Source organism: Ammospiza caudacuta, chromosome 3 (assembly GCF_027887145.1).
Source record: "Ammospiza caudacuta isolate bAmmCau1 chromosome 3, bAmmCau1.pri, whole genome shotgun sequence".
NCBI lineage: Eukaryota > Metazoa > Chordata > Aves > Passeriformes > Passerellidae > Ammospiza > Ammospiza caudacuta.
Window position 1 is genome coordinate 5,280,863 of NC_080595.1, and position 27,352 is coordinate 5,308,214.

The 27,352-nt window shown below is 44.3% G+C and overlaps 1 protein-coding gene across 1 annotated transcript in view; it reads left to right on the forward strand.

Moving 5' to 3' along the window:
• RALGAPA2 (Ral GTPase activating protein catalytic subunit alpha 2) overlaps positions 1-27,352 on the forward strand; it is a 94,118-nt gene that overhangs the window by 11,398 nt on the left and 55,368 nt on the right. The window contains exons 4-24 of the mRNA XM_058802672.1: positions 1,256-1,313; positions 2,566-2,609; positions 3,074-3,248; positions 4,530-4,645; positions 5,841-5,979; positions 6,408-6,607; positions 8,669-8,905; positions 9,626-9,799; positions 10,626-10,763; positions 11,350-11,498; positions 11,678-11,789; positions 12,438-12,675; positions 13,190-13,354; positions 14,498-14,638; positions 15,899-16,036; positions 16,546-16,628; positions 17,455-17,545; positions 17,668-17,847; positions 19,873-20,066; positions 20,532-20,630; positions 20,866-21,021. Of these exons, the coding sequence (XP_058658655.1) occupies positions 1,256-1,313; positions 2,566-2,609; positions 3,074-3,248; positions 4,530-4,645; positions 5,841-5,979; positions 6,408-6,607; positions 8,669-8,905; positions 9,626-9,799; positions 10,626-10,763; positions 11,350-11,498; positions 11,678-11,789; positions 12,438-12,675; positions 13,190-13,354; positions 14,498-14,638; positions 15,899-16,036; positions 16,546-16,628; positions 17,455-17,545; positions 17,668-17,847; positions 19,873-20,066; positions 20,532-20,630; positions 20,866-21,021 (3,027 nt within the window). The remainder of the gene's footprint in view (positions 1-1,255; positions 1,314-2,565; positions 2,610-3,073; positions 3,249-4,529; positions 4,646-5,840; positions 5,980-6,407; positions 6,608-8,668; positions 8,906-9,625; positions 9,800-10,625; positions 10,764-11,349; positions 11,499-11,677; positions 11,790-12,437; positions 12,676-13,189; positions 13,355-14,497; positions 14,639-15,898; positions 16,037-16,545; positions 16,629-17,454; positions 17,546-17,667; positions 17,848-19,872; positions 20,067-20,531; positions 20,631-20,865; positions 21,022-27,352) is intronic.

The following is a 27,352-nucleotide window of genomic DNA, read 5'->3' on the forward strand; positions in this document are numbered from 1 at the left end:
GGGTCAGGTTGGGTTAGGAGTGCTCCTGGGTTAGCTTAGGAGTCCTTCCAGCCCTGTGCCAAGTTGAGTAATGATTAATGCCAGAAGTAGTCTGGAGAAATGGTGAGCTGCCAGTGTTTTAGTGTTTAGATGGATAACCATAACTCTTTGTCCGTGGATCCTGCAATCTGATTGGCAGAAGCCTGGTGCTTAACTAACAGGTAAAGCCACAGTGTGAGTCATGGCCTCATTTTTAGCCAGTCAGATCCTTCATCCCAAGCATTCCTGCTGCCCACAGACAGGGAGCTCGACCTCTGGACCCTCTGCTCCTGGGGTCCTGCTGCCATGGTGTGCTGGGGGAGTGACGCTGAAACAAAGTACAAGGAACGTGGGAAGGACCTGCCTGGTTTGCATTTGTATTCTGGTTAACCTTTCAGAAGTGCTATTTGCTGTGTGGGGAGCACATGCTATGTGGAGGTGTGGAGGACCAGCCTGTCTGTGACTCGAGGTCTAGCTCTCTGTGTCCACAAACTTGTCATGACTACCATCCTCTGCTGTGGAGAAAGGAATGTTCTGTGTCCAACAAGAGTGTTCTTAGTGTTGAAAATAATTTCTGAAGCCCTTTATTGTCAAATCAAGAGGTCTGTCCTGCTCCATGTCTCGAGCACACGCTCTGGCAGTGGTTGTGACTCTGTCACCCTCCTCCCAGGGGTGGCCCACAGTGCCAGCTGCTTTCTGGGCTGTGATGCTTTGTTTTTTCCTGTGAGCTTCTGTGCAGAACACCTTCACATGTGTCACTGTTGCTTAGGTGACCTATCATCCATTTCCATCTTGCATGTGGTATTACTGAGAACTTAGAGGTGCTTTGTTGTGCAGAAACTCGTGCCAGTCATTTTGTTTGATAATTGCGAGGAGCTCTGACTGTCAGTCACTCATAGCATTGTTTAATTTCATTTGATTTCCAAACGGAAGAGTGTTCAAAACTAGTTTCCTGTTTATCTTCCTAATTATTTCAATGGCTGTAAAGTTGTAAGTTGGAGATGGTTTTTTGTGTGGAATTTATGTGAAGCCCTGTGTACTGCCAGACCTTTGAGGCAGCAGTAGGTGAGCTGTGCTGCTGCCACACCCGTGGTCAAGCCCTAGTCCATGTGGCCAGTAGTTTAAAATAAACTCTGTGTGTATTCCCATCTCATTTGTATGTTGTGCATCTGTTTCTCTGTATCCTCTGATGAAGCAATTTTATTGCAGAGAATTTGACTAGTTTTGTTTCCTGCAGAAAATATTGCAGCTGCTACCAGAGAGGATTTTTTATCGATGGCATTTTCGCAGTATAGGTAAGAAGAAATTGTTTTTTAAAAAATATGGACTTTTTAGTAGTTTTTTCACATCAATTTTTCTTTTAATGAGCAATATATGAGTAGAGTTATGAATACATGGTATTTGTGCAAGTTTGTCCCCAGCTGTCTTTCCCAGATTCTCATGAAATGGGAGATTTTCCCAGCATCCTGTTAGAATATGCCCTTGGCCATGACAGACACAAGATACTCATGGGTGGCTTCCTCAAACCAAGACTGTTCTTTCCCCATGCTCCAGTGCTATGGAAGCTTCTGGAAGAAGGGAGGGAATAGGAGGAGTCTTGCAGAGAGCAGCCTTGGGTGGCCAGAACACCTTGAAATCCACTGAAGTGGTTTAACTTGATAATTTCCTCTGAATCAAATGCCTTGGATTCGTCAGTGCTTTTCAAATTCTGCTTCCAAATGCCACCAGTGTGGCAACAATGGGTTTTCATGCTGCTTATTAAAATTTTATGGGGGTGTTCTATTCCTTCCAAGTAGTGCTTTTTGGTTGGGGTTGGTTTGCAGCACTGTCTGACCAGCTGCCATTTTTGTCATCAAAACAAGGAATTGCTTTTGCAGAGGAACAATGAGTGGAAGTTAAAGGTCAAGGGAAGGGCTGTTGTCACATTTCCACTCAGCACTGACAAAAACAAGAGGAGACATCTGCCTGGCCACTTCACAACGGTTCAGCTGCACTAGTCCAGACCAAATTGGTTCCACTTGGTTGCTCTGTAGCTGATACATTCTCTGTGCTTCTATTGAGTGGTCTTTGTGGCAAAATTTTTTATCTGTGTCCAAAAAGTGATGTACGAAATTTGGCAGAGCATTTATTTACGCCTTTGCCATGTGATTTCCTTTTGCTTAACATTTCATGTGCATTAATGTGAATTTCCTGTATATGTTAATAATTTTTACATAATCTTGTGAAATAGCAAGATCTTGCCATTATACGCACTCCTTAAATGGGAAGGAGCCCATTTAAGGAATGTGTATAATTCACAGATCTTACTAATAATGAAAATAATTTGAGACATGGTCCTCTGAAGAAAACCCAGAGGAAAGAGATATCACAGTTAATCTTGGGTGGTGGTGATTGTAGCTATATTCAGTTGGGAGTTTTCCCCTATAGGTGTCTCAATACTCAGTGCAGTGGCCCCAGAATAAATTTAAAGTAGGTTTTTATGAAATATTTTTGAAAACATTGTGGTGGGACATGTCTGATAATGTCTACTTAATTTTCCTAATCCAGGGTCGATTCTGAAGAAGCTTTTGCACACTGGAAATTCTCTCAAGGTATCATGTTGATGTTTTCATATTTCTTTTCACTTAAATTCCTGTGAAGTATGCTACCTTGCAGCTTTCCAGTAGCAGTGTTTTCCAGATTGTTAGGCTTTGTAATTTTTTCTTGCTCACCTTTTTATTATTGTTATCCTCGATTATTTTAATATGTGCTTTCAGTCATTTTGCTGCTCTCATGACCTTTGTGAAGTTACCTGGAGAAGGATATTGCTTAATAACTAATTCTGCTCAATACCTAATTGCTTAATTAGGTATTGATATTACTTAATACCTAACTTTTTGAGCTTTCTCTGGCATTAGAGCTAGGATTGTATTAATAATGTGAATACCCTTGGTACGATGGTAAGACTTTGCAGCACCTAGCAGGGATGAAGCTCTCGCCCTGCCTGCTGTGAACTATTTACCAGTGTTACTGTGCTTACAGACCTGTGTCACTGCCCTTTTTGGCCCCCTTGCAGCTCAGGTGTGAAGGAATCCGCCTGTTCCTGCTGTGGCTGCAAGCCCTGCAGACCAACTGTGGCGAGGAGCAGATCCTGATGTTCGCCTGCCTGGTGCCCGGCTTCCCCCCGCTGCCGTCCTCGCGCGGGCCCTGCACGCTGGAGAGCCTGGTCAGCCCCCCGGCCGCGCCCGACGGTGAGCCTGCTCTGAGGGGAGATTCAACCCCTTCTCCTCTGGGATTCATTCCCTGAAACAGTGAGAGAAGCAGAGAAAAGAGTGATCCAAACAGTTCTTATCCGCTACTCCTGTGTTGTGCCAAAGTGGAATGCAATATGGAGGTTGTTCACCCAAAGCGATGGTGTTCTGTTTCGTTGGCGTGTCCAGACTGTTGGTCAGCAGTCAGGAGGTTTTGTTCACTTGAGTTCTTCTTCAGTTTCAGTTTAGATGTAGTGTAATATAGTATAGAACAATAGTATCATAAAGTAATTAATTGGCCTTCTGATAGCAATGGAGTTCTCCTCATCATTCCTCCCGCCAATCGGGCGAAATTTCAATGATAGGGTGAAATCCTCCTAGGACTGTGGTGGTGTTCACAGGGGTTCTTGGATGAGGGAAGAGATGTAGATCTGACTCCATGTTTCAGAAGGCTTGATTTATTATTTTATTATATATATTACATTAAAACTATGCTAAAAGAATAAAAGAAAAGGTTTCATCAGAAGGCTAGCTAAGCTAAGAATAGAAAAGAATGATAACAAAGGCAGCTGTCTCAGACTCTCTGTCCGAGCTAGCTGGGCTGTGATTGGCCATTAATTACAAACATCCTGTTGCATTCCACAGCAGCAGATAACCATTGTTTACATTTTGTTCCTGAGGCCTCTCAGCTTCTCAGGAGGAAAAATCCTAAGGAAAGGATTTTTCATAAAAAGATGTCTGCGACATAGGACCTCCAAATCCTCCAGGGGGACGTCCAGGTCCCCCTCCTGGAGGAGGAGACAATGGGTGCTGCTGGTAAACCTCCTGGTGTGCCTCTCCTGGAGGAGGGGACAGTGGGTGCTGCCAGCTGCCCCTAGAATTCTGACCTGGCCGCTGAGTGTGTCCGGCTGCTGGGCTGATGTGGCTCTAGAGCTGCCCACTCCTGTCCCTCTGAGGGTTTGCTCTTTGGCTCTTGAGTGGTTTTAATTCAGATGCAGCAGGAGCATTTTACTGCCCCTCGAGCAGGTGTGGAGGTTTCCTCCTTGTTGGCTCACCACAACAATTTTTCACAGAGAAAATTGCTGGTGTCAGCCCTTCCAAGCCGCCAGGAATTTGGTGTCATCCTCACTGGGGTGTGCCAGCACTTTGGACATCCAATCAGCTGCTGGACTTGAGCAGCTTGGTAGTGCCCTAATGGGTATTTTCAAGTCAATCTTTTACAGAAAATAGCTTTTATTTCAGTGTTTTAATGTGTTCTATACTTAAAATATTTGATTTTAGCTAAGATATTTCCAGAAGAAATAACGCCGCTTTTGCCAGCTGTCTCTGGAGAGAAAATTGCAGAAGACCAGACCTGCTATTTTCTCCAGCTCCTGCTAAAATATATGGTAATTCAGGTGAGGAGGATGGATGTTTGAAACAGTTCATATTTGGAGGATGTATTTGTGGTAGAAATTAAGCCTACACTACATCTGTGCAGAGCTGGGTTTGCCCTTCCCCAGCACATTTTTTCCTCTTAAGTGGAAAATCATCCCAAAGGTATTTCCTTGTGCCATTTTTGGTGAAAATAAGCAGTTTGTCACACTTCTGTGATAAGAGTTAATGAATGTTATCCAAACTTGCAGAATAATTGGCTGTTTTATGTGCTCATGGTTGCATTTAGAAAATTGATGTGGGGTAAAGATTCAGTTTGTTCTCTTTGGACACATACCTAGATGAAAAGGAATGTAAAGGACCACTGGAGGAAGAGATAAAGAGAGATGGCTTCTGTGATGTTTTTAAAAGGATGCAAGTAACATGTACATAAAATTTAATTAGAAGTAGATCAGATGAATCTGTACAGGAAATAAATTAAGATAATGTATATATTTTAAAAGTACAAATTAAGCAACATTTTGAAATAAAGTGGAAGCTGTGCAGACAATGAACATTAAAGAGCCTTGTTATTAAAAAGAGATAAATTATAATTAAATACTTTGAGATACACTTTTTAGTATGAAAAGGCAAGACCAAAATAATATTTGGAAAGGGTTTTGTCATCTTGAATAAATGCTTTATTTTAAAAAGTGGCTGTATGAAATTATCAGCTTCCTCCACAGCACCCTTTGTTTTACATATCAGAGTCTCGCAACACTTCATTTAAAGACAAAAATGTCACTCTTTTTGTACTCTTGTTACCTGTGTGGGGTCTAAACAAACCTGCTTACTCTACAAATCCCATTGCATAGTGGTTCCAGTGTTCGTTTATTTGTGTTTATTCTGACAAAGAAAATATTAATGATAAAAGTAGAGCTCAAAGCGACTTCGTCAAAATGTAAGATGCAAATTTATTGGGAGCAAAACAGGACAGTTGCTCTTCTCTGGTTAGAACAGCTCAAATCCACTGGCTTCCAGTGAGCTTGCTGGCTTTGGGGGAATGCTCTGTTCCTACTTTCCATTCTTACTGCAGTTTGTAAAGGTAGTTTTGGAGCTGTGCTGCTTTTTCTTTTCTTGCTAAAGTGTAGTTGCTTGGGTTTTTTTGTGTTCTGGGTGAAACAATTGTCAGTATAACACATTAACTTAAAGTTTTTTGTTTGTTTAACTCTGACAAAGGCTGCCAGCTTGGAGTGGAAGAACAAGGAGAACCAAGACACTGGGTTTAAGTTTCTCTTTACTTTGTTCAGAAAATACTATCTTCCTCACTTGTTCCCATCTTTTACAAAGCTAACCAACCTCTACAAGCCTGTGCTGGGTAAGTAGTGGGTTTTGCCTTTGAAGAAGAAAAAGTTACTGTTCTCAGCAGCATCTCTGTTCTCAGCTGGTGTATCACTAGAGCTCTGTGGGATGAGGAGCTTTTTCTCCCTGGTTTTGTGTAAAACTAACTTACATTGTAGCAGGGCTGGTTCTTTGTTTCAGCTTTTGCCCTTCTTTTTGCAGCCTTCTCTTTTGCTTTCCTTTGTTTTGAGTGATACGAGTGATAACCTCAGGAAGGAGCTGTGCTGTTATGTTCTCTTGAGGAGAGATAAAGTTTGGATAGAATACAAGCATTAATAAAATAAAAGCAGTCAGTCATTGCATCTGTTACTTTTTTGGTGATACATTCAGTACATTTAGCTGGAGTTAGGAAGCAATTGCTAAGATTCCACTTTGTTTCTCTCTTCCTTTTTGTTCCCCCCTCAGACATCCCTGATGTCAGGCCAAGGCCGGTGTATGTCACTGCAACACGGAACAATGAGAGTGTCTACTGCACCAAAATCCCCTACATGGCAGCTCGAGTGGTTTTTATCAAGTGGCTCGTTACCTTCTTCCTTGAAAAGAAGTATTTAACTGCTGTTCAGAATACAAAAAATGGAGGAGAAATGCTCCCTAAAATTATTCAGGTGGGCTTTAAAGTTGACCTCTCTTCTTGCATGTGTGCTAACTTTACAGGTGATCTCACTGCACTGACAGCTGAAGCACAAAGAAATGCTACCCCGTAGTGAATTAATGATGTAGCTGTTTATTTGATTTTCTTTTCCTTTGATGGAGGAGGGAATCTCCAAGCAAAACCCTTTAGTAATTCACTAGAAGGTTTTTTTTTACCCTCATAACTTGTTTCATTACCAGCATCAGCAGTATTATATTTAGACTTTTGGAATTTGCTCTGTAAACTGTCATACTTGGTGGTTCCATGGACCATTTCCCAGTGACATCAAAGGCTGCTTTGTTTTCCTCTCAGTTATAGCAGCTGTTTGCAGTGAGATATTAGAGAAATATTTCATTTATAAACTCATGGTTGAGACTCCTCTGGCATTAGATGCCTCACAATGAATTTTATAAATCGATGCTTTTGAGAGACTCTCCAGCTTCCTGTCAAGAATTTAGAATCAATCTCAGCTTACATTTGGTCTTGAACCATAGGTGAGTCTCAGCTGTGGGCTCAGCAGAGAAGCAACACAGTTTGAAGTAATACTAGCCTTCTTGAGCAGGTTTCATAAGCTCTTGGAGGTCTTTTACTCACCCAGGATAGTTCAGCTACCTTTGGAGGCATAAAATCAGCAGGATGGCTTCTGTTGTAGTGTTAGAAACAAAAACGTTTAATAAAAGGCAAAATAACAAACAGAGAAAAACTGAGCCAATGGCAAGAGGTTCTTGCTCTTGGTAAAACACCTCACAAAAGTGATTAATTTCTTTTTTTTTTTCTTTTTCTAGTAAATTGCCCAAGCAGGACTTTTTAGCTTCTGTCTAATTAGCTGTCCTTAAGTTTGAAGTGAAGTCTCCAAAGTCTTATGAAGTATCTTTTTCACTTAATTGAAGAGAGAAACTTCTGAGCTCCTTTCCTTTTTGAGAAGATAAAAGATAGTTTTGTCACTCCATCAACAGAGAGCAAATTCCTGTAGTTTGAGAGGTTGCAAGATGCAGGCAGTGCCAGAGCAAAACCTGGCAGAAAGGTGTTGGGCTTTATAATGTGTAGTGCTATAATCCGTCTTTTCCCCAAGGTAAGGGGACTTGGGGATTCCTCTCCACGTGCCTTCCTTTACACTCGTAGTGTGTCATGGACAATTCAATTGTTGTGTGCCGTCAGGAAGTGTCCAGTTTGCAAAAACCAAATTCCTTCTTGGACGGAGTGGCAGACTGAAATCTGTTCTTGAGTGTTGTGCCAGACAGGCTATCCTGAGCTCTCCGTGAGGATCCCAGAGTGTGGTGGGTGCTGCTGCAGGGGGTGACAAAAATCACATTTTGGCCCCAAAAATCCCCTCCAGTGTTACAAGCTGAGTACAGTGTGGCTGGACAGTGTTCAGGCAGAAAGAGACCTGGGGGTGCTGGTTGACAGCTGGTTGAATATGAGCCAGCAGTGTGCCCTGGCGGCCAAGAAGGCCAGTGGCATCCTGGCCTGCATTAGGAATCGTGTGGCCAGCAGGAGCAGGGAGATCATTCTACCCCTGTACTCGGTGCTGGTGAGGCCACACCTCAAGTGCTGTGTCCAGCTCTGGGCCCCTCAGTTTGGGAAGGATGTTGAGATGCTTGAGCTCATCCAGAGGAGAGCAACAAGGCTGGTGAGGGGCTGGGAACACAAGCCCTGTAAGGAACATTTGAGGGAGCTGGGGCTGGTTAGCCTGGAGAAGAGGAGGCTTAGAGGTGACCTTATTGCTCTCTACAGCTTCCTGAGGGAAGGTTGTAGACAGCTGCGGGTTGGTCTCTGATACAATAGGACACAGTCTCAAGCTATGTTAGGGAAGTTATACGTTGGATATTATGAAAAAAATTTTTCACCGAAAGAATAACAAAGTACTGGAATGCTCTTTCCAGGGAGGTGGTAGAATCACCATCTCTGGATGTGTTCAAAAAAACACTGGCCATGGCACTTGGTGCTATAGTCTAGTTGAGGTGTTAGGGCATAGCTTGGACTCGATGATCTTAGAGGTCTTTTCCAATTCTGTGATGCTGTGCTGTGCCTGCAGACGGTCGCCGCGGGCCAGGAGAAGAGCGCGGAGCTGGAGGCGGGCGCGGCGGTGCCGGCGGGCGAGCAGGAGCGCGGCCAGTCCGGCAGCAGCAGCAGCAGCCTGTCGGACAGGAGGCTCAGCAGCTGCAGCCTGTGCAGCGTGGAGGAGCAGCACCGCGGCGTCTACGAGATGGTGCAGGGCATCCTGCTCTCCACGCGCGGATACGTCAACTTCGTCAACGAGGTGTTCCGCCAGGTCTGCCCGCGGCCGCTCGCTGCCCTGCTTCTTGTTTCTGTGTGAGACACACCCTGGGGGGCTGGTGCTGGGCAAACTTGGTCTGTCACAAAACTTGCTGGTCTGTCACTGTCAAGTTTTCTGAAAAATCCTTTTTGCCCAGGATTCTTCTCCTGGGATTCTTTCTTTCATTTCTCAGAGAGAAATGAAAACAATAATTATCTGATTGCTTCTCCTGTGTTTTGCTGCTTTGCAATACGGTCTGAAGATTGTTTACCAACTGGTCATTGTTTGATTGGTTTCATGTGAATTGTTTTAACTTCATGACCAGTCACAGTCCAGCTGTGTCAGGACTCTGGAAGCAGTCAGGAGTTTTCATTATCATTCTTTGTAGTCTTCTGTCTGTATCCTTTCTCTATTCTTTAGTATAGTTTTAGTACAGCATTCTATAATATATCATATAATATATAATATAATGTCATATCATATAATCATAAATTAGCTTTCTAAGAACATGGAGTCAGATTAATCAATTCCTTACGCACCAGCAAATACCACACTGGCACAACAGCAGCCTTTGAGATTGGGCTCTTTCCTAGGTCTAGTTTAACAGCCAGATTATGGACTTTTTGAGGGAACTGAAGCTTGCTGCTTTAAATGGCAGTGTGGGTGGTGGTGTGTGCGCCTGTATGCACCACATCTGTCCTGTGTGGAGTGAAATCTGTGAACTTTCCTTTTCAGGCTTTTTTGTTGCCGCCTTCTGATATCTCAGCAACACGGAAGGTGGTGAAAGTGTACCAGAAGTGGATACTGCAGGAGAAACCTGTGTTCATGGAGGAGCCAGACAAGAAGGAGGACAGCCAGGATGCTGTTGCTCCCTTGGAAGACTCCTCAGTGCAAACAGACGGTAAACATGTATGGTATCCCTGTTCCTTACTTTGTCTGCTGCAATATGGGGCTTTTCACCTCACTGTGTAGAGGAGTAACATTTTAAAGTGTGGGGGGAAAATAGAAGTTAAAAAATGCTTTCAGTTAAGGACTCACAGTTGAAATACTTACTAAGTAGCACTTAGAGTGCAGAGACAATTGCCGCTGGTTTGAGAAACATCATTTGTGGTTATTCCCTGCATTTGTAAATATGACAGCAGGAACTTAATGGAAGAAACACTGATGGGTTTTGCAGTGCTAAAATTTACTGGCTGGTGGCCTAAGGCACGGAGAGCTATTTCATTTTGGTGGTGACAAACTTGACAATATGTATTAATTTCTGTATATTGTAACTGGATGCCTTAATCTAGAAAATTTATTTGTAGATAAAGTTCCTGTGCATCATCTTTTAATATCCTGTTTTGAACCATCAGTAAAAGTTCTTTGACACTGTTTAAAGGGAAGTTTTCTAGTACTGAGTAAGAAGTTTGATTTATAAAACAGTGAGAATTACAGGGTTTTTACTTTGTTTTGTAGAGAATTTAAAGTTTTGCCACACTTAAATCTGCGTATTACGACAATCAGTGACCATGAAAAATGGTGAAAAATATTTTAAGTAACATACCTTCTAAAACTTTTATGAGCCTTCAAATTCCATGTGCGGAAATGAAGAAATAATAGCCAGGAATTCCCTGTGGAAATGAGTGCATGCCATGCCAGTTCCCCTGCTTTTGCTGCTGACCTCAGGGATGGTTTTGTTTGAGTTGTGGTGTGTTCCTTTGTGCCCTGCCCCTGACCAGGCTGTGTTTGGCAGCTCTCCTCAGAGCCCTGCGGGCACAAGCGCTCCTCCAGCTGGGGCAGGACCTACTCCTTCACCAGCGCCGTCAGCAGGGGCTGCGTGCTGGAGGATGAGGACAGGGACGTGAAGGCTGGAGCTCAGGCTGCACTGCAGGTGAGCTGGGTGGGAGGGGGACACGGGGGCTGTGATCTGCCTGGCCACAGAACTTGCACTGCAAGTGCCATTAGACTCTCAGGGATGGAGGAAAAGAACTACCAGGGCTTGATTGGTTCTGTAAGAGACAATTTGGACTTCATGTGTCACTCTAAGACATGTATATTAAACCACGTGACTGTGTCTTAAGGCCAGAAATCTGTATTTTAACATAGAAGGGTAATTTTTTTCCTCCTGGGAGTACTAGGAATTAATCAGAACCATGCATTTACTTTTTCTGAACTTGATTTATTGAAAATACTGGTGGCTGTTTAAGCATATGATGGCAGGAAAAGAATTGCTGGAGGAATGTCCTCTTGCCTGCCCAAGCAGAGGAGACACCCACAAATCATATACTGAGCCCTGGTGGGTGTGTGATGGGAGCCACCGGGCTCCTTGTTGGAATAACAGAAAAATGAAGTGATGGGTAAAACATGAAACTTCCTCTAAGGAAAGGGGAAGGTTTAACTAAAGGAGCACAGGTGTTTTGTTGTAAGTCTTGCCTGTTTTCATTCCTGACACTGTGCAAATGGACTGTCAATGCCAGGTATTCCTGACAAACTCAGCGAACGTTTTCCTGCTGGAGCCATGCACTGAGGTCCCTTTGCTGCTGAAGGAACAGGTGGATGCCTGCAAAGCTGTTCTCAGCATCTTCAGGCGCATGATAATGGAGCTGTCCATGAACAGAAAGACATGGTAAGGTTAACACACTGTCATTTAAGAGAAAAAGTTGTTACAGCCCACAACCAAACAAGCTATTTTACGAATGATCTGTGAAGTCTGAAGTGTGATTGCGTTCTCAGTAAGTAAGGCTTTGCTGCAGAATTAATGAACAGGTACAACTAATGGAACACAATATTTTGTTTTGGAATCAGGGAACAGATGCTGCAGATACTCCTCAGAATAACAGAAGCTGTGATGCAGAAGCCAAAGGAGAACCAGACAAAGGACATGTTTGCTCAGAGCATGGCAGGGCTGCTGTTCCGAGTGAGTGAGTGGGGCTGCTTGGTTTGCTCTGTCACAACTGCCCAGTTTTAGTGGAGTGCTATGAAACCTGCTTGTATTACAGTGAAGGAGGGGTTTCTCATGTTTTGCTAGTAATTATTTTGTAAACTGTTACTGATGGAGGGAGAGTTGGGTTTGCTCTGTTACAAACTGTGGTAGCACAGATGGGATATTTTCAGTGAGTGTCTCTAAAGTGTAAGAATCAAATAACTGTTTTCCCAAACGTCCAGCTGGCAAGTCAAAACTGAGTCACGCTGAGTGAAAGAGACATTTATGCTTCCTGCTATACTTCCAGCCTGGATAGTGTATCTGGGTGTGTAGTGCTGCCCCAGGGCTCAGTCATTCTGTGGCTGTAGGACAGTCATTCATTCTGCTGTTATTACAGAGTGTCTTATTTCAGTTTGCCAGACAACATTTAGCCTGATTTTTTTTTTTTTTTTAAATTTCCTTCATCAGTAACGTTCCCCATTATTTCTGGGAGTGTTTTTTGAGGGAAAATGGTGAGGCACAACTGATGTGCAGCACCAAGAGCCCTTGCTGATGTGCAGGTTGGAGTTGTGGGATGGGCTTGGTGTGCTGAACTCATCTTGTCAGCCCTGCCCCAGGTGCCACTGGTGTCTCTCCCCTCAGACCCTCATTGTGGCTTGGATCAGAGCCAACCTGAGTGTTTACATCTCCCGGGAGCTGTGGGATGAGCTGCTCAGTGTCCTGTCCTCCCTGACGGACTGGGAGGAGCTCATCAACGAGTGGGCCAACATCATGGACTCCCTGACAGCCGTGCTGGCCAGGACTGTGTATGGTGTGGAGATGACAAACCTGCCCCTGGACAAGCTCAGTGAGCAGAAGGAAAAAAAGCAGAGAGGCAAAGGTTCGTCTTTGTGCTTCGGTGCTTTTTTGTATCAAACCGATTAAAAATTGAAGCTTAACCTTAAAAATTAATTTAATGATAAATGCTACCTAATCTGGTGTAAGAGCCTGTTTAATTAATTGTGAAGCACTTGGGATTTGTGTGTTGTCATCTTTCATGGGGGAGGAGAGGTAGTTGGGGGCAGGATGGGGTCTGCACCTACAGTCAAGGTTTTTTGGATGGCAGAGATTAAATGTGGTTTCCTGTGCTGTTGGCTGGCACTGGCAACTCTGTAAAAATTCCTTTCTGTGTATTTTTAGTAAAGTTTCTAATTGACAGTATTTTAGCTGCATTTGCATGCCACCTTGAGATCAATGCACATAGTTTGAACTGCCAGTTGGTTTTGATTAATAGTGAAAGTTAACCTGTGTTCTGTAAAGTATTAATATTTGTCATGTCTGAGTCCATTCATACTTCAGCAAAAATACATACTGAAGCATCCAGTGCCTGAAAATTCTGTGTTCTTTGTCCTAAGGTGGTGTTTTAGAGCCTCAGAAGACAGCTGTAGTAGGAAGATCTTTTTCCTTAAGCTGGAAAAGTCACCCTGAAGTTGTGGAGCCAATGAGATTCAGAAGTGCCACAACCTCTGGGGCCCCTGGAGTGGAGAAAGCAAGAAACATTGTCCGTCAGAGAGCCACAGGTTAGACCTCAGCTGGGTGCTTTGGTACCCAGGCACTCAGGCACACTCAGTTTTACGTCTCCCTCTGAGGGGTGGCTGCTGCCAAAAGCAACTCAATAATTTACTGCCCCAGCAGAGAGGTTGCACGTCCGTGATGTCTTGGCCAGTGTGAATCACAAAGTATCTTGGGAAATTCTCTGTGTAAGCTTTTAGTTACAGGACATTGAAGTGTGAGTTAAACCTGTTCGCTTTAGAGGTTTTTCTAGAGGTACATGGCTATTTTTATCAGTTCCTAAGAGCATTTATTACTGACAGGCAGATAGCAGATACTGATACAACTGTTTTCTGGGAGCACAAGGTAAGCCAGATATATAATAAAGCAGCTATCAAAAGATAATATTATTTATGTACTCTCTTTTTCTTGGCATGATGAAGTTTTCCTCTCATGTTTACTTCTGCAAAGAGGAAAGCAGGAGGGATACTGGGGAATGTCGGGGTAATGACTGAGACCCCAGACATGGAACAGATCTCAGTCTGTTCAAGCCTGAACCTGGCCTTTCTTTATGTCATGTCAGCGTGTTTCCATGTGCTGGTTTGCTGGGGCAGACTCCTGTGGAAGCCCCCTGCTTTGAGCAGGAGCTGCTGGGCTGCGCAGCTCCCTCCCCAGTTCCTTACCAGGAGAGCTGGAAGGAGGGAGAGCACTCAGGGTGGTTTGTGGCTCCATGGCTGAGCCAGGGCCTCCAGCCTGGATCACAGAGTGCTTTGGCAGTAAAGTCAGTTCAGTGTGAGTTTTATTTCTAAACTCAGCGAGTCCCTGTTTGTACTCCAGTGAAGGGTTCTCTCTACCACTGCAGCATTTTCCCCTTTGACATCTTGCCAGAGCAGTAGGGAGAGCCTGGATGTGTTGATCCACAACATTTCTTGTTTGTGTGTGTTCAAATAAAAGGCACTTCCACACTTGCTGTGGGTCAGAAATCCTGATTATTACCCTTTCAGTGTGGGAGAGTGTAGTACAATATTAACTTGCATCTCGGGGAGAAGCCCCTGGGCTTGCTGTTGGAAAGCTTTATCCCAAAACTCAGGTTTTTGTTGTGTTGTGACACTCAGAACTGCAATATTTCACTGTGTTCCTGATATAATTATTGCTCTATTTTTTCCTGTAAGCTAAGCGAAGCCAGTCTATCAGCAACTGTGTCCATCTTTATGAGGCTTTGCCAGCCACTAAAAGTGTACCTCTTCTGCTTCACACTGTGAGCTCTCTCTTCCCTGGTATCTCTTACACTTCTTGCTCTCACAGACTGTCAGGTACTGTACTTTAAAGTCATCTTTGATATCAATGTTCTTTATATTTTTAAACTCTGTCTGTTCCCTTTCTGTCCGGTTGGTTCTTCTCAGAATGTTTGCAGCACTGCAAGCAAAGCAATTTTTGTTCATGTTGATATTAAAGACTGCCATCAATTGCAGTTAGATCTATGCTGCCTAGTAACTAAAGTAAAAATTCCCATGTTTTGCTTCCTGGGAGGGATTTGTGATTCCCGAGTCCTGCCCAGACTCAGTACCTGCAGTAGCAAGAGAGAATTCTGTACATGGTGCTTTGGGGCCCTCTGGGGATTCCTGCTCAGTGAAACATCTTTGCTGTGTTTTCATCTCAAGTTATTTTGGGGGAAACACTAAAATTGTTCCAGTTGGTCAATTGCATTGAGTGTTTTATTTTATTGCTTTCTGTAAGACATTGAAAGTCTGCTGAAGTCAGTCAATACCAGAAAGGTTTGTTTTTGTGCATGTGCCTCCTGAGATAACTTTCTGAAATACCTGTTTATTAAGTAGTAAAGCAATATTAAAAGTTGCACACTGCAGGATGGAAACACTGCAGTGTTTACTAGTTTTTTTTGGGTTTCTTTTTCCCAAATGCTAAGAGAAATTAATTTCTAAAAGTGCTGTGTTGCTCTGCAATCTCAAGAGTTCCTGTTCCTCCTTCCCCAGCATGTCAGTTTATTTTCTCTTGGGCATTTGCATGCCTCTGTCTCCTCCTTTTGTTTCTCATTTGCAGTTACAGCCAAACCAAAAGTTGCCTGGTTGGATTTGTCCTCACAAGCTAATCCCAAGTTATTTGTACCTCAGAGCTTTTTTTACTCTAAGTTTTTGCCTTTTTTATTCCTTCTCCCTTCCTCTCTTTCTGGAGGCACTCAGGGAGCACAGCCAGCCTCTCCCCACACTGCGTTTGAGGGAGTTCTTTTGCCTCTGCTCTTTCTGTCTTGAGAGTGAACAGGGCCCAGTTGGGGTCTCCAGCACTGAAAACCCAGTTTTGTTCATGGGACCTGCTCCTCTTTGTTAACTCCCAAAATCAGTTCTCTCCTTTTCTAGACCTTTTGTGCTGATCATGCATCTCTAAACTTTACAGTTTTTCTAAGGATATTTTACAGAACTTAAGTTATAACTTGTAAATTTTATCTTGGGAATTTTTAAATATTTGCAAGGGTTGCTTTTTCAGAGAGCTTAGGTGAGGAGTTCACAGATGCACATATGAGCTCCTGCAAATATTTTGTGTTGTTATTAAATCAACAGAAGTTGAAGAATCTCAGCAGCTGGAAAATTCAGAAGGAACAGAAGCTGCAGGCCTATTTGCAGACCAAGAGCAGCAGCTAACTCGAAGCAGCAGCACTTCAGATATTGCAGATCAGATTCCATCTGATTTTTTCCAAGGTAATGCTAATAAAGTGCAGCAATACTGTGTTTTTCAAGGAAAAGATTTGAGACTAGTTCAGCCTCACAAATGCTGCTCTAAATTAATTTGGTTTCCAACTCTCCTCTAAAATATGTTTTTAGCTCATTTTCTTAGTTGCTGCATGGTTGGCAAGTTGTTGAAAGAACTTTTTTAAAGAAGTTAGAGACTGTCAATGCAGGATGTGACCTTTTGTAAAGCAGGGAAAATGAAACCTGGAATGTGTGTGCACTTTGTATGTAACTCTTTGACTTTTCACCTGACTTGCATCTGAATTTTGTGTATTCAAGCTGCAGTTGGAGTTCGCTTCCTCTCTTGTAAGTATGTTATGCTTCTGAAGGATTTTTCAAAGCTTCTTGTATCCCATTTAAGTGTTGTATGGCCCTTAAATATAAATATGTGTAAACATAGCTGAAATTTACATGAGATCTCTTGTGTGTTTTGGTCCTGCAAATGTTTATAGTTCTTGTTTCCTTTCTGAAACTTCTAGGTAAAAAGGCTGGAAATTCAACTTCAGACTCCAAATCAGTTCAGGAAAATAAGGGATATGTAAAGGAGCACGAAGCTGAGCAAGTAAGGCAAATCCAAAACAAATGTCTGTGAAGATCCTAGCAGTATTTTCTTTCTAATCAGAAGCCTTTTAGCATTCAGAAACTCTAGGAGTTGAAAGTGTGAAAAGTGATTAATCCCATTTCTGGTGTGGCATCTGGAAGTGAGCCCTGTAGCATGTTATTGTCCTGCTGGCTGTGATCAGTTTGTGCCTCCTGATCTCATCAGCTGCTTCTGCAGTTGCATCTCTGCTCTAGTCTTACACAAGGCTTTGGTCTTTTTTTGAAATATCAACAAGAAGTTTGTAACTGTTAAAAGATAAATAATTCATGGCTATTACAGAGCTACAGTTCACTGGAATAAATGTTTGATGGTTTAAAGCACTGATGAAAATGCTTCTGTTCAGCACAGCTCCTATCACCAGCCGTGCATGGCAGATGTTAGTGTGAGTTGACGTCGGCACAGGCAAACTTCATACATTTTTAATGGCAACTTTTGACTGAACAGTTGAAACACTAAATGACTTAGCTTGAACATCTCTGTGAAATATGAAGGCTGAAAGATTTTTTTTTTTTATACCTTAACAAATTTAGATGTGTTTGAAAAACATAGGTAAAAAATCTTGCTTGTTGGTGTGAAAACTGAGGTTGTGAAAGGGAGGATAAGGAATGAAATGGAAAGCCTGATGTTTTCCTAAGGACACTGACAAGCACTTGGGTACTCTGAATATTCATGAGGATGTCTTGACCGGGTTGTGGCTAATTTCTAATGACTGTGTGGGCGTGAAGTTTGCTGGAGTGTGGTGTAGTGCTCAGAGCCGTATAAGCTGAGATGGATTCTTTCCCTGCAGGTGCTAATGCAGAGGAGCAGCAGTACAGCTGAGTTGGATCTGAAAGCAGACTTGCAGCAATCTCACGGGTATTACAGAGAGAGGGAGAAAAGTGAGTGCCCCTTTTGCCAAGGGCAGCACCTGAAATCTGCTGTGATTTTGGTGCAGCCAGCCGAGACGCTTCTGTGGGGCGCTCTGCTGCTGCAGGTGTGAGCAGCACCGTGCTGTTTGCAGGTGAGAGCGTGAGCAGTGACACGTCCCTGGGCTGTGGAGCTGACGTGGACATCGCCCTGGTGGCCTGGCAGGCGGCTGAGGATGAGCCCGAGGCGGGGCCGGCCGCGGGAGCGGGCGGGGATCCTGCGGCGCCGCGCTGGCTCCAGCTCAGCCCCTCGCAGGAGCCCGCCAACCTCACAGGTACCATGGGCCCACAGGGTGGGAGCTCACACTGTGCCCCACAGAATCACAGAGTGATGAGGTTGGAAGAGACCTTTAAGGTCATGGAGTCCAACCTATGCCCTAACACTTCAACTAGACTGTAGCACCAAGTGCCGTGTCCAGTCTTTTTTTAAACACATCCAGTGAGGGTGATTCTACCACCTCCCTGGGAAGAGCGTTCCAGTACTTTGTTATTCTTTCAGTGAAAAATTTCTTCCTAATATCCAACCTATACCTGTCCTGATGTAGCTTGAGACTGTGTCCTCTCAAGAGGAGTTGTGCCCCTCTCTTGGCTTATGTGGCACAGGGCACCAAGGACCCTTCATCATACTCACTCAGAGTGGAAGGGATTTGGATCATCCATTGATTTGCCAGTAAATGATGATCCAGAAGGTCACCACCCACCCAGCTGAAGATAACTGGGCTTCTTACAGTGGTAGGTGGGCACCCATGGGCCTGCCCATTAGCACACTAATAGTTGTTTCAAGTGAACAGGTTTTATTTCATAGCAGCGTGGTCTTAGGAAATGTCTCACTGTATTTTCTGACTGATAGGAAAGAAATGGTTCATTCTTTGCCATTTGTAAAGGTACCCTTCATCTGGTAGTGCAAGTCAGATATTAGGTCAGGAGCTTAGTGCAGTAATGTAGGGATATCTTACAGGCTGCCTTCCTGATGGATGCACAATTTCAAGGGTACTTTTTCATGCTGACTTTTCCTTTGAAATATCTGTGCTTTAATGAACCAGCACACACCTAGTCCAACTGGGACTGCTGCTTTACAAAACGGTAATACTGCCCATGGTAAGAACGATCGTGTATGATAAATTCATTGTTTGTTGGTGTGGTGCAAGAATTGCTCCTTTGGGGGTACAAAGAGGAAGACCCACATGTAGCAACCTGGCAGGTAATGTGGAGTGAAAGGAGAAGTGGGTAACAGATGTGTCATTGCCCAGCAGAGCCAAAGTGCCCTTGACTGCATTCCTGCCTCAGCCAAGTCACAGCTTGCTCTGCTGTGGAAACCTGATAGGGTAAGGCAGAACAGCACTGACACTGCCACTGGGCAGCAGAGATGCCACTTCCCTCAGCACAGGTCTGTAGGAGGGCATTCTAATGTGCTGAATAAATAACATGTGGTTTAGCACTTTGGGACTTTGTAATGCTACAAAACAAAAGGGAGGAAAAATCCCCAATGTTGTTTTTTAAATATATTCAAACATAAAAGCATCTAAAATGCCTTTTATTTCACTAACCTTCCTTAAGTCCTCAGAAGACATGAGTTATTTCCTTCTGGCTGTGTAGAGGTTTCCTGCAACTTCCCTTCATGCCTTGGTTGCTGCAGGTATGCCAGGAGCAGCATGGCTGTGCTGCTGCCTGTGACAGGAGAGCAGCTACCAGCTCTTGTCATTAAAATGTGCACTTCAGTGTGGATTTGTACTGTTTAAGAGCACAAATCCCATTACAAATCCCTGACAGCCTTCTCCAAGCTCTGCTCTCTCAGGAGCTGCTCTGCATCAGTGGTGATGCCTGAGCACATTCCTCAAGACTCTTCAGCCATGTGTTTTTTATTCCTTTGTCCAGTTACATTGCCAGGTATCCAAGTACATTGATACACTGTGGGATCTTAAAAAAAAAAAAAAAGAAAGAAAGGACCTTTTTAAATATAGGAATACTACCTGTAAGAGTGAGTTATTGATTGAATACATCCCTCAGGTACCTGAATATTGCATTTAGCTGAATTTGCCTCCCTGCTGAAAAGCCCTCTGGGGTGGGGACATTGTGGAGTGGCAGTGCTGTGCCCTGTGGTGCTGTCACTTGTGAGCCCCTTTGGCTGTCATGTTTTTCTTTGACTCAAAAGCAGCTCCAGCAATAAAAGAGAGATTTGGGGGAGAGAATTCTTGTGAGGTGGAAGATGGTTAGGAGGAGTAAAGACCAGATTTTGTTGACTAAGTTAATGCTTAGGCTGCATTTCTAACTTGTGGAAATGGCACACTTTAAATTTACAGACAGCAGTGAGTTCCTGGCTGATGATTGCAGTATAATTGCTGGTGGAAGCCTTATTGGTTGGCATCCTGATTCTGCTGCTGTGCTGTGGAGGAGAATCCTGGGAATTCTTGGAGATGTGAACAACATACAGTCACCTAAAATCCATGCAAAAGTTTTTGGCTACCTTTATGAGCTGTGGTTTAAACTTGCAAAGGTATGTGGTACTTACAGCTAATGATAATTACACGTTTCTTTTGTTGTGGAAATGATTATTAAATGGGATTTAGTGTTAGCACCTGGAGTATAAACATGGCATGGGAGGGCTCTGCTGTAAAGGAAGCTTTGTCTTGTTTGGTTTCCAGCAGAGAATCCTGTCCAATGACAAGAGAATTTAAATGGGGTAAGGAAACAGTAGCAAAGAAAAAAGTAGTACAGACATTGGTATTTGTGTAAAGGCCCACAGTGTGACTCAAACTGGCAATGTTTGCTTTGGCCAGGGAGCAGCAGCAGCATAGACCAAGCTTTCCTGGTGGCTTTGGCTGAAGTGGGAGCTCTGTATAGCCCCAGGTGTAGTACCTAAATGTATATAAAGTAAAAGTAAAATGTAATAATGCGAAGAAAAAAAAGAGTGTTAGAAGAGATATTGGTTTTATTAACGCTGTTCTTTAAAAACCATCAGATCCGAGACAACCTCGCTATCAGCGTTGACAATCAGTCAACTCCCTCTCCTCCCGTCCTGATCCCTCCTCTCAGGATATTTGCATCATGGCTGTTCAAGGTCAGTTCTGAAGTTCTCCCACAGGAGTATTTTCTTCTATATCAGAGCTGAATTGGGTGTGCCTTTAGTTGCCTTATTTTTAACTTCCACCATAGCTGCTGGCCAAGACAGCGCGTGGCCTCCAAAGGCTCTTTGGAGTTGAGCTAGTGCTTTGTGGGAGGGCTGCTGGGCACACATGGCATGGGCTGGCTGGTGGGGCAGGCAGGGAGTGATGCAGGGTGTGTTGTTGTTGCAGGCAGCCATGCTGCCCAGCGAGTACAAGGAGGGCAAGCTGCAGGCGTTCCGGCTGCTCTGCGCCATGATGAGCCGGCGCCAGGACCTGCTGCCCAACTCGGACTTCCTGGTGCACTTCTACTTCGTCATGCGCCTGGGGCTCACCAGCCAGGACCAGGTATGAGCTCTGCTTCCTGTGCCACTGCTGAGCCATGCCAGGGCAGCAGGAGATGCTCCCAAATCTGCTGCTGTGGGCACAGCAGTTGTTCCGGGTCTCCCTGTCCTCAGGAATAAAGCGTTCGGTGCGAGGTGAGGGACAGACTTAGTCGGGCCGTTAAATGATGGTTGTCTCACAGAAGCAGCTCAGTGCTCACGGAAACTCTTAAGAAATATTCTTTGGACAAAATAAAGACTATCTAAGAGCACTTGCATGTTTTTATAGCTGTAGGAATAGGTCTTGCAGCTCTGCTGGGCTTAGCAACAAAGGGCACAGGGACCGCTCAGGAAATCCTGGGAGTTACTGGTTGTCCCTTGAGGAAACCAGACAGGTTTGATTGTTTCTGAGATGATAGAGGGAAAGAAGGAATTGTTACCAGATTCTTGCCCCCTGGTTTCCCTCCTGAAAAGTTAGAACATTTGGAAAACACTCCTTTTAAATAGATAAGAATAGAGACAGGGGTTTTCTCCTGGAAAATCCTACAAGTCCTGCTGCAGCTGCCTACCACTGCAGGGTTCCCCAGGTATTTTGTATCCCCTGCACTGCCCATCCCTCCGTGGTTTCCCTGGATATTTTGCAGCCCCACACTGCAATCCTTCCATGGTTTCCCTGTCTGTTTTGCAGGCTGCTGCTGCTCTTTGTTCTTGCTCCCCACTCTGGTGGCTGCATTTGCCTCTTGGTGGCACACTTGACCACAGGTTGGCTGCTCTGTGTGTGTCCTTCCCGCCTGCTTTCCTTAGCTGTGGAACTGGATGAGGTGTTAACTGGCAGTGCCTTGGAGCAAGGTGTTGATGGGAAGCAGGATCCTTATTCCTGCTCCTGTGTTTCCATTGGATGCTCAAAGAGTGGGAGCCTCTTTATCAGAGAGAGTGTGGGATCACTGGAACAGGGATCCTAGCATGCTTTCCAGGATTTCAGAAATAAAGTAAACTTGGGGTGGCCTTTTTAACACAGAGTGGGTTTGTCTGCTAAGCACAGGCATAAATTTCTCCCTAGTAAGGAATGTTCACAGAAGGAAGGGTAGGAGGTGTCTCATGGAGGAATTTTCCTTCTGTATGGATCACTGGTGCAACTTCTAGCATTTATGTGGGAAAGCCACAGAAAAACAGCCCAGCTCCAGGCAATCACCTTGGCTACTTCAGAAGAGCTTTTTTGGGTAGTTACATAATTAAAAGTATTACAGTCAGGAACCTCTTCAACCTGAATGGTTTTCAATATTTTGGTTTGCATGACAAGTGTTTTTTTGAACTGTATTTCTCTTTTTGCTCCTCACTCACTTAAGGATGCAAAACCAGGAAATTGCTGTTATGTTGTGTAGCTTTTGGTGCTGCTAGAAAAACAAAATAATCCAATTTTGAATATGCTGTAAATGAGTACAGAATTATTCCAGCAAGTGCAGCCCAGCTTTGCAGCCTGCTCTTGGGGGGTGCATAAAAGAGCAGTGAGGAGGGTGTATTTTATAGGAGGCTCCCTTGGCTCTCCGAGACCGGGATGTAGCAATTAGCTCAGCAGAGGAGACAGCAGGGTAATGAGCTGCAGCTAATTTGTCCATGTGGAAGTGTCTAACAACAAACATCCCTGGAGAAGTGAACAACTCTGTGCAAGAATTGCATCACCTCTCCAGGTGGGAGAAGCCGGCTGCAGGGAGCGAGCCGCAGTCAGGGAGCACAGGAGGGGTCAAGGGCCAAGTGACCGTCTGTGGGGTGCCTCCCTCCTGAACTGCTCCAGCCTGTGGCACTGCTCTGCTGCTGGCCTAGTCTGGGCTTTTTTCCTGGTTTTTTATGAATGACATTCATTTAGGCTCACAGCCTTCCCTCCCTGGCCTCCGGCATGAAGGAAAGAGAACTGGGATGTTCACTACCACACTGGGGGCTAGGGAAGGTACTTTACCTATGGTTAGGGGGTTGAAAATCAGGAAATGTTCCTGGGGAGTGGTTGGTAGGGATGCTGTGGGATAGCCTGCTGCAGTTTGGGTGGGCATAGCTGCCTTCTGCTGCCAGGTGAGCCTGATGGTCAGAAAACTCTTGTTGGAGCAGCTGCAACTAGGTGTGTCCTTTGGTTTGGGTAATAAATGCAGCTTTGTTAATCAGCCCAAAATTTGACACTGCAGTGCACAAGTTTTGCAAATACCTGAACCAGGAATAGAAATGTATTTTATTATTGCTGTTATATTACTGTTGCTGGCTGCTCACTGTAACATTACTTTTTGCTTCATTCACCTGAAAAAGTTAATAAGCATCTCCTTGCTCCACAGCTTCCTCCTTTTTGCTGAATAACAAAAGGACCAAAACAATCCCAAAAAAGCTACCAGCACTTCTCAGAAAATGGCATAATTGGGATTCTTCAGCTTGAGTCTTTCTGGCACTTAAATAATCCTTTGAGATTGCTGCTGGCTGTCTCCTGAGAATTCTGTGGACTTTTGTGTTGCCATTTCTTATTTCTATCTAAATTTCTGCTCATAGTCTGAGAGGAGAAGGAAGTGCAGGTGAGGTTCTTACCTTGTAGGCACACTGTAAAAAGAGGCAGGTTGTCAATCCTTTTTCAGGTTTCAACCCTCTGTTGCTCAGTGTCATTTTTTAGCCAGTCTCACCTTATTACCATGGTGAGCATCAGTTACTGTGCCTGGTGCCACCTGTCACCAACGCTGGGGTGTCACCTGGCACTCAGAGGTTACCTGCAAAGCAAGCAAGGGGGTCACTTGTATTCCTGACTTTGGGAGTGAGTTTAACAAATAAATTTGAATTATAGTCATGCTTACTTGCCAGAGGACCTCTGGAGTAGGACACTTATGTTTTTGGAGAACATAATCAAAGGTAGAGATTTCAGAGGTTCTGTGTGGAAAGGACAGTGGATGGCCAAAGGGGGAGACTCTGCTGGTGGCTTTTTCAGTTCAGTGATACAAGGAGCAGAACAAACTTTAAATATGGAATAAGAGGAAAATTGCCGCAGTCCAGCCAAGCTGGCAGATGTCCTGGGTGATTAAATGTCAGCACAAGCAGCAGGCCTGCCTGTGGAGCACAGCCTGGCTGCAGCCAGGGCACTCAGCAGCTTTGTTTTAGTTCAGTTCCTTTTAGCAGTGCAAGGATGCTGTGGGTGAGAAGCTCTGTCAGTAGAGGTGCTGAGATAACCAGTGCCCATTGTCCCAAAGTTGTCCCAAAGCCTCTTTATTTGTTCCAAAGGCACTATAGGTGATGAGGGAAAGGAGGCTGCTGCAGCAGCTCCAAGCTTCTGTAGAAACACCCACTGGAGCTCTCTGTGTGGAAAATGGCTAATTTGTAATAGGAAGCATTTCTCAGCAGAGCTGCTACCAGAGAAGGCATTAATTACCTGTTTGTATTAACATTGGTCTGACATTTAAAAAAAAAAACCACCCAGCATTTGTGGGCTTTTATATCTTTCTGCCTGATGATGGAGGTACAACTGAGAGCAGAGAAGGCTGCAAGCATCAGCACTTTCTTATTCTTCGGTAGAACCTTTCATACCCTTCATCTTACGTGCATTACAACTGTGTGCCCTCTGCTCCCTTTGGTGGTTGGTCAGTGCACCTGGGCACTCCATGGCTCATTGCTGTCAGTGCTGGTCACCTCTTGTCACAGCTGTGCCCATTGGGGATGGGGCTGGGCTGCAGCCCCACTCCCCATCGCCACAAACTGAGTGCCTGCATCTGTCCAGGTGTCACTCAGCAGCCAGGAGCAGCAGCAGCTGTGTAAAGGTGCAGTAAGTAGTGAGTAGCTTTGCTTTTGTCCCCTGTGGAACGGGTGCTCCTTGCCTGGGTTTCTGCCTGATGGTGTTGTACAGAAACCATCATGCTGTTTAGATTCTTTAAACTGCCATTTAAAATTAAATAACCTTAATGCAGTCTATTAAGGCTTAGATTCCCCTATTTTAGCTTCTCGAGACTTCTTTCCAATGGATGCCATGATTTTCTCCCTCTTTTAATCCACCCCTTATCTCATTTCCTGTGGAAAATTTGCCTGTGTGCTCCCATTATGTGCTTTGAGTGCTTTGAAAAAAGTGTTAACAGACAGCATGTTTCCAGTAGGGACAAACAAAAGTCCAAATGCCAGGGTCTCATAGGAACTCTCACATCCCCCTCTGCTTGCCCAGACCAGGCTGAGTGGGAAGTGCTGGATAAAAAAGCTGCAAGATTGACTGGAAGCAGGGGAGAACCAGGTCCTGCCAACTGCAGGAGCTGTGCGCTCTGGAGTGATTTTGGTAGTTTTGTTCTTTTCTGTTATTTTGCTGTAATTCATTTGTCCTTCCTAAGCTTCCATCCCACCCAAATTCTGCTCTTGTGGTCTGTCAGAGCTTGGAGCAGTGCTGCCACAGGCACTTGGGGTTGATGTGTGTGGGGACACAAAGCCACCTCCACTTTCCAGGCAGTGTCATGGCTTAGCACCCACACCCTTGTACCTGCAACCACTGCATGCTCTGTGTGTGCACAAACCAAAATATTTATTCTAGTCCTTTATCCTATTGCTCTCCCCACTTGTGAAAGTATCAAACATGCTCCAAAATGGGAGAAATTAAAAAAACCTCCCTCTGTTATATTCCAGCCTTGAGGGACTTGGGGTATAAAATGTAACTGTCTTGGGGTTTGGTTTTACCTGGCACCTTGAAATGCATCTTTCTGATAAATTAATCCTGGGTCTCTTGAGGTTGTCAAAATACTTAATAAATCTGTGTTGCAACCTAATTTTTGACAAGTTAACTCTTACCTGAATCTTCATGGTAGGTAGGAAAACTTGACATAAGTAAATGGAAGTAAATTTGTTCCTTTAAAGTAGAAAAGGGAAGTCTTAAGCCTTCTGTATATTAATAATCTTTCCCGTGCCATAGATCTCAGCTGCCAGTGAGGTGTCTGTTGGTGAGGAACAGAGTGAACTTTCAGTGAAAAATCCATGTTGTTCCTGTGGAGGGACAATTGGAAACATGAGGAAGGCAGCTGGCAGGCTATTTGGTTACACCTGTAATCTGCAAAATCTTCAACAAAAATTAGGTGAAGAATATTTTTGCAATTGACCTTTCAGTGAACTTGCATATATTTATTTCGCGTACTCAGTGGATGTTTACAACCTTATAATTTGAATTACTAGATTAACCTACACTGAAATATGATGCCATTTATAGGGTTAATGCATTTGAGAAGGACATGCATGCGATTGCCCCCTCCTCTTCCCTCTTCCCCAGCTTTAACACCACAGAGCATCATTCTGAATTGAAATAGTCCATAATGGTCCTTTTTTTCACTTTTCTTTAACAACATGAACACTAAATTATAGCTGTGCAATTATGTAAACAATGGAAATGCTTCCAGAATGAATACTTCCTTTTAAATTTTCATTTTGTGTAATTGCTGAAAGGTTTGGAGCCATAATAAACCAAAATTATTTTACACATTTATCGTTCTAAAGGTCAATTATGAAAGAAGTAAAGCAACAACACTGTGCAGAATGAGTAAACCAATTTCCACGGCCATCACCATATGTTTTTCTTATGGCTTGTGTTTTCCAGTTGCTGTGTACATAGCATTCAATTAAAGTGATTCATTGACCAGCCTGGGAGCTGCTACCCGGAGTTTACGTTTGCAGGGAGGGAAGGAAGCCCGGCTCTGTTTGAATTACCTGATTTTGCCCTATCACTGATAGCACAGATGTCCTGGCTCCCTTGCCCTCTCACAAGCCTCTCTCTGCTGATAAGCTCCCTGAGCCCCCAGATTGCTGCCCCAAATCCTGTGGTGCTGTGAGCTGGGCTCTCTGCTCACTGGGAGAGGGGACAAGCCTGGCAGGCTACCTGTGAGTGCTGTCCTGGGCTGGTGCTGACCCTCCCCAGGCAGGGGACAGCCTGCCCAGCCCCAGCTGAGGTGCAGTGACCCAAAATGGCCAGGGTGATGTGCTCAGTGCCTGGGGTGAGCCTGGCTGAGCAGGTTTGTCTCCTGTCCTCCCTTGGGAGACGTGAGTTGTGCCTTCCCTCTGGGTGTGTGTGCCTGCACTGGGAATTTGAAGGGAAGCTAAGGACTGCTTCAAGAGCTTTTCAAAAGGAATTTTTGAAAGTTTCTCTCAATGGAAAATTATTTCTTTTTAGTATCACTGCATCTCATAACTGGCAAGTAAATCCCTGCAGCATTTTTGGACCATGTGTGCTGTCACAGCATTCGTGTGTGATAGTAATGTTTTGTGGTTCTCCTTGCCTCCCTATGGGAAGTGTTGTGTGCAGGGATCCATGTCCTGGTGTGTGACAGATGGGAGCTCTGGGGTGAGGACAGGAGTTAATGCAGTTGTTTGGAGCAGCT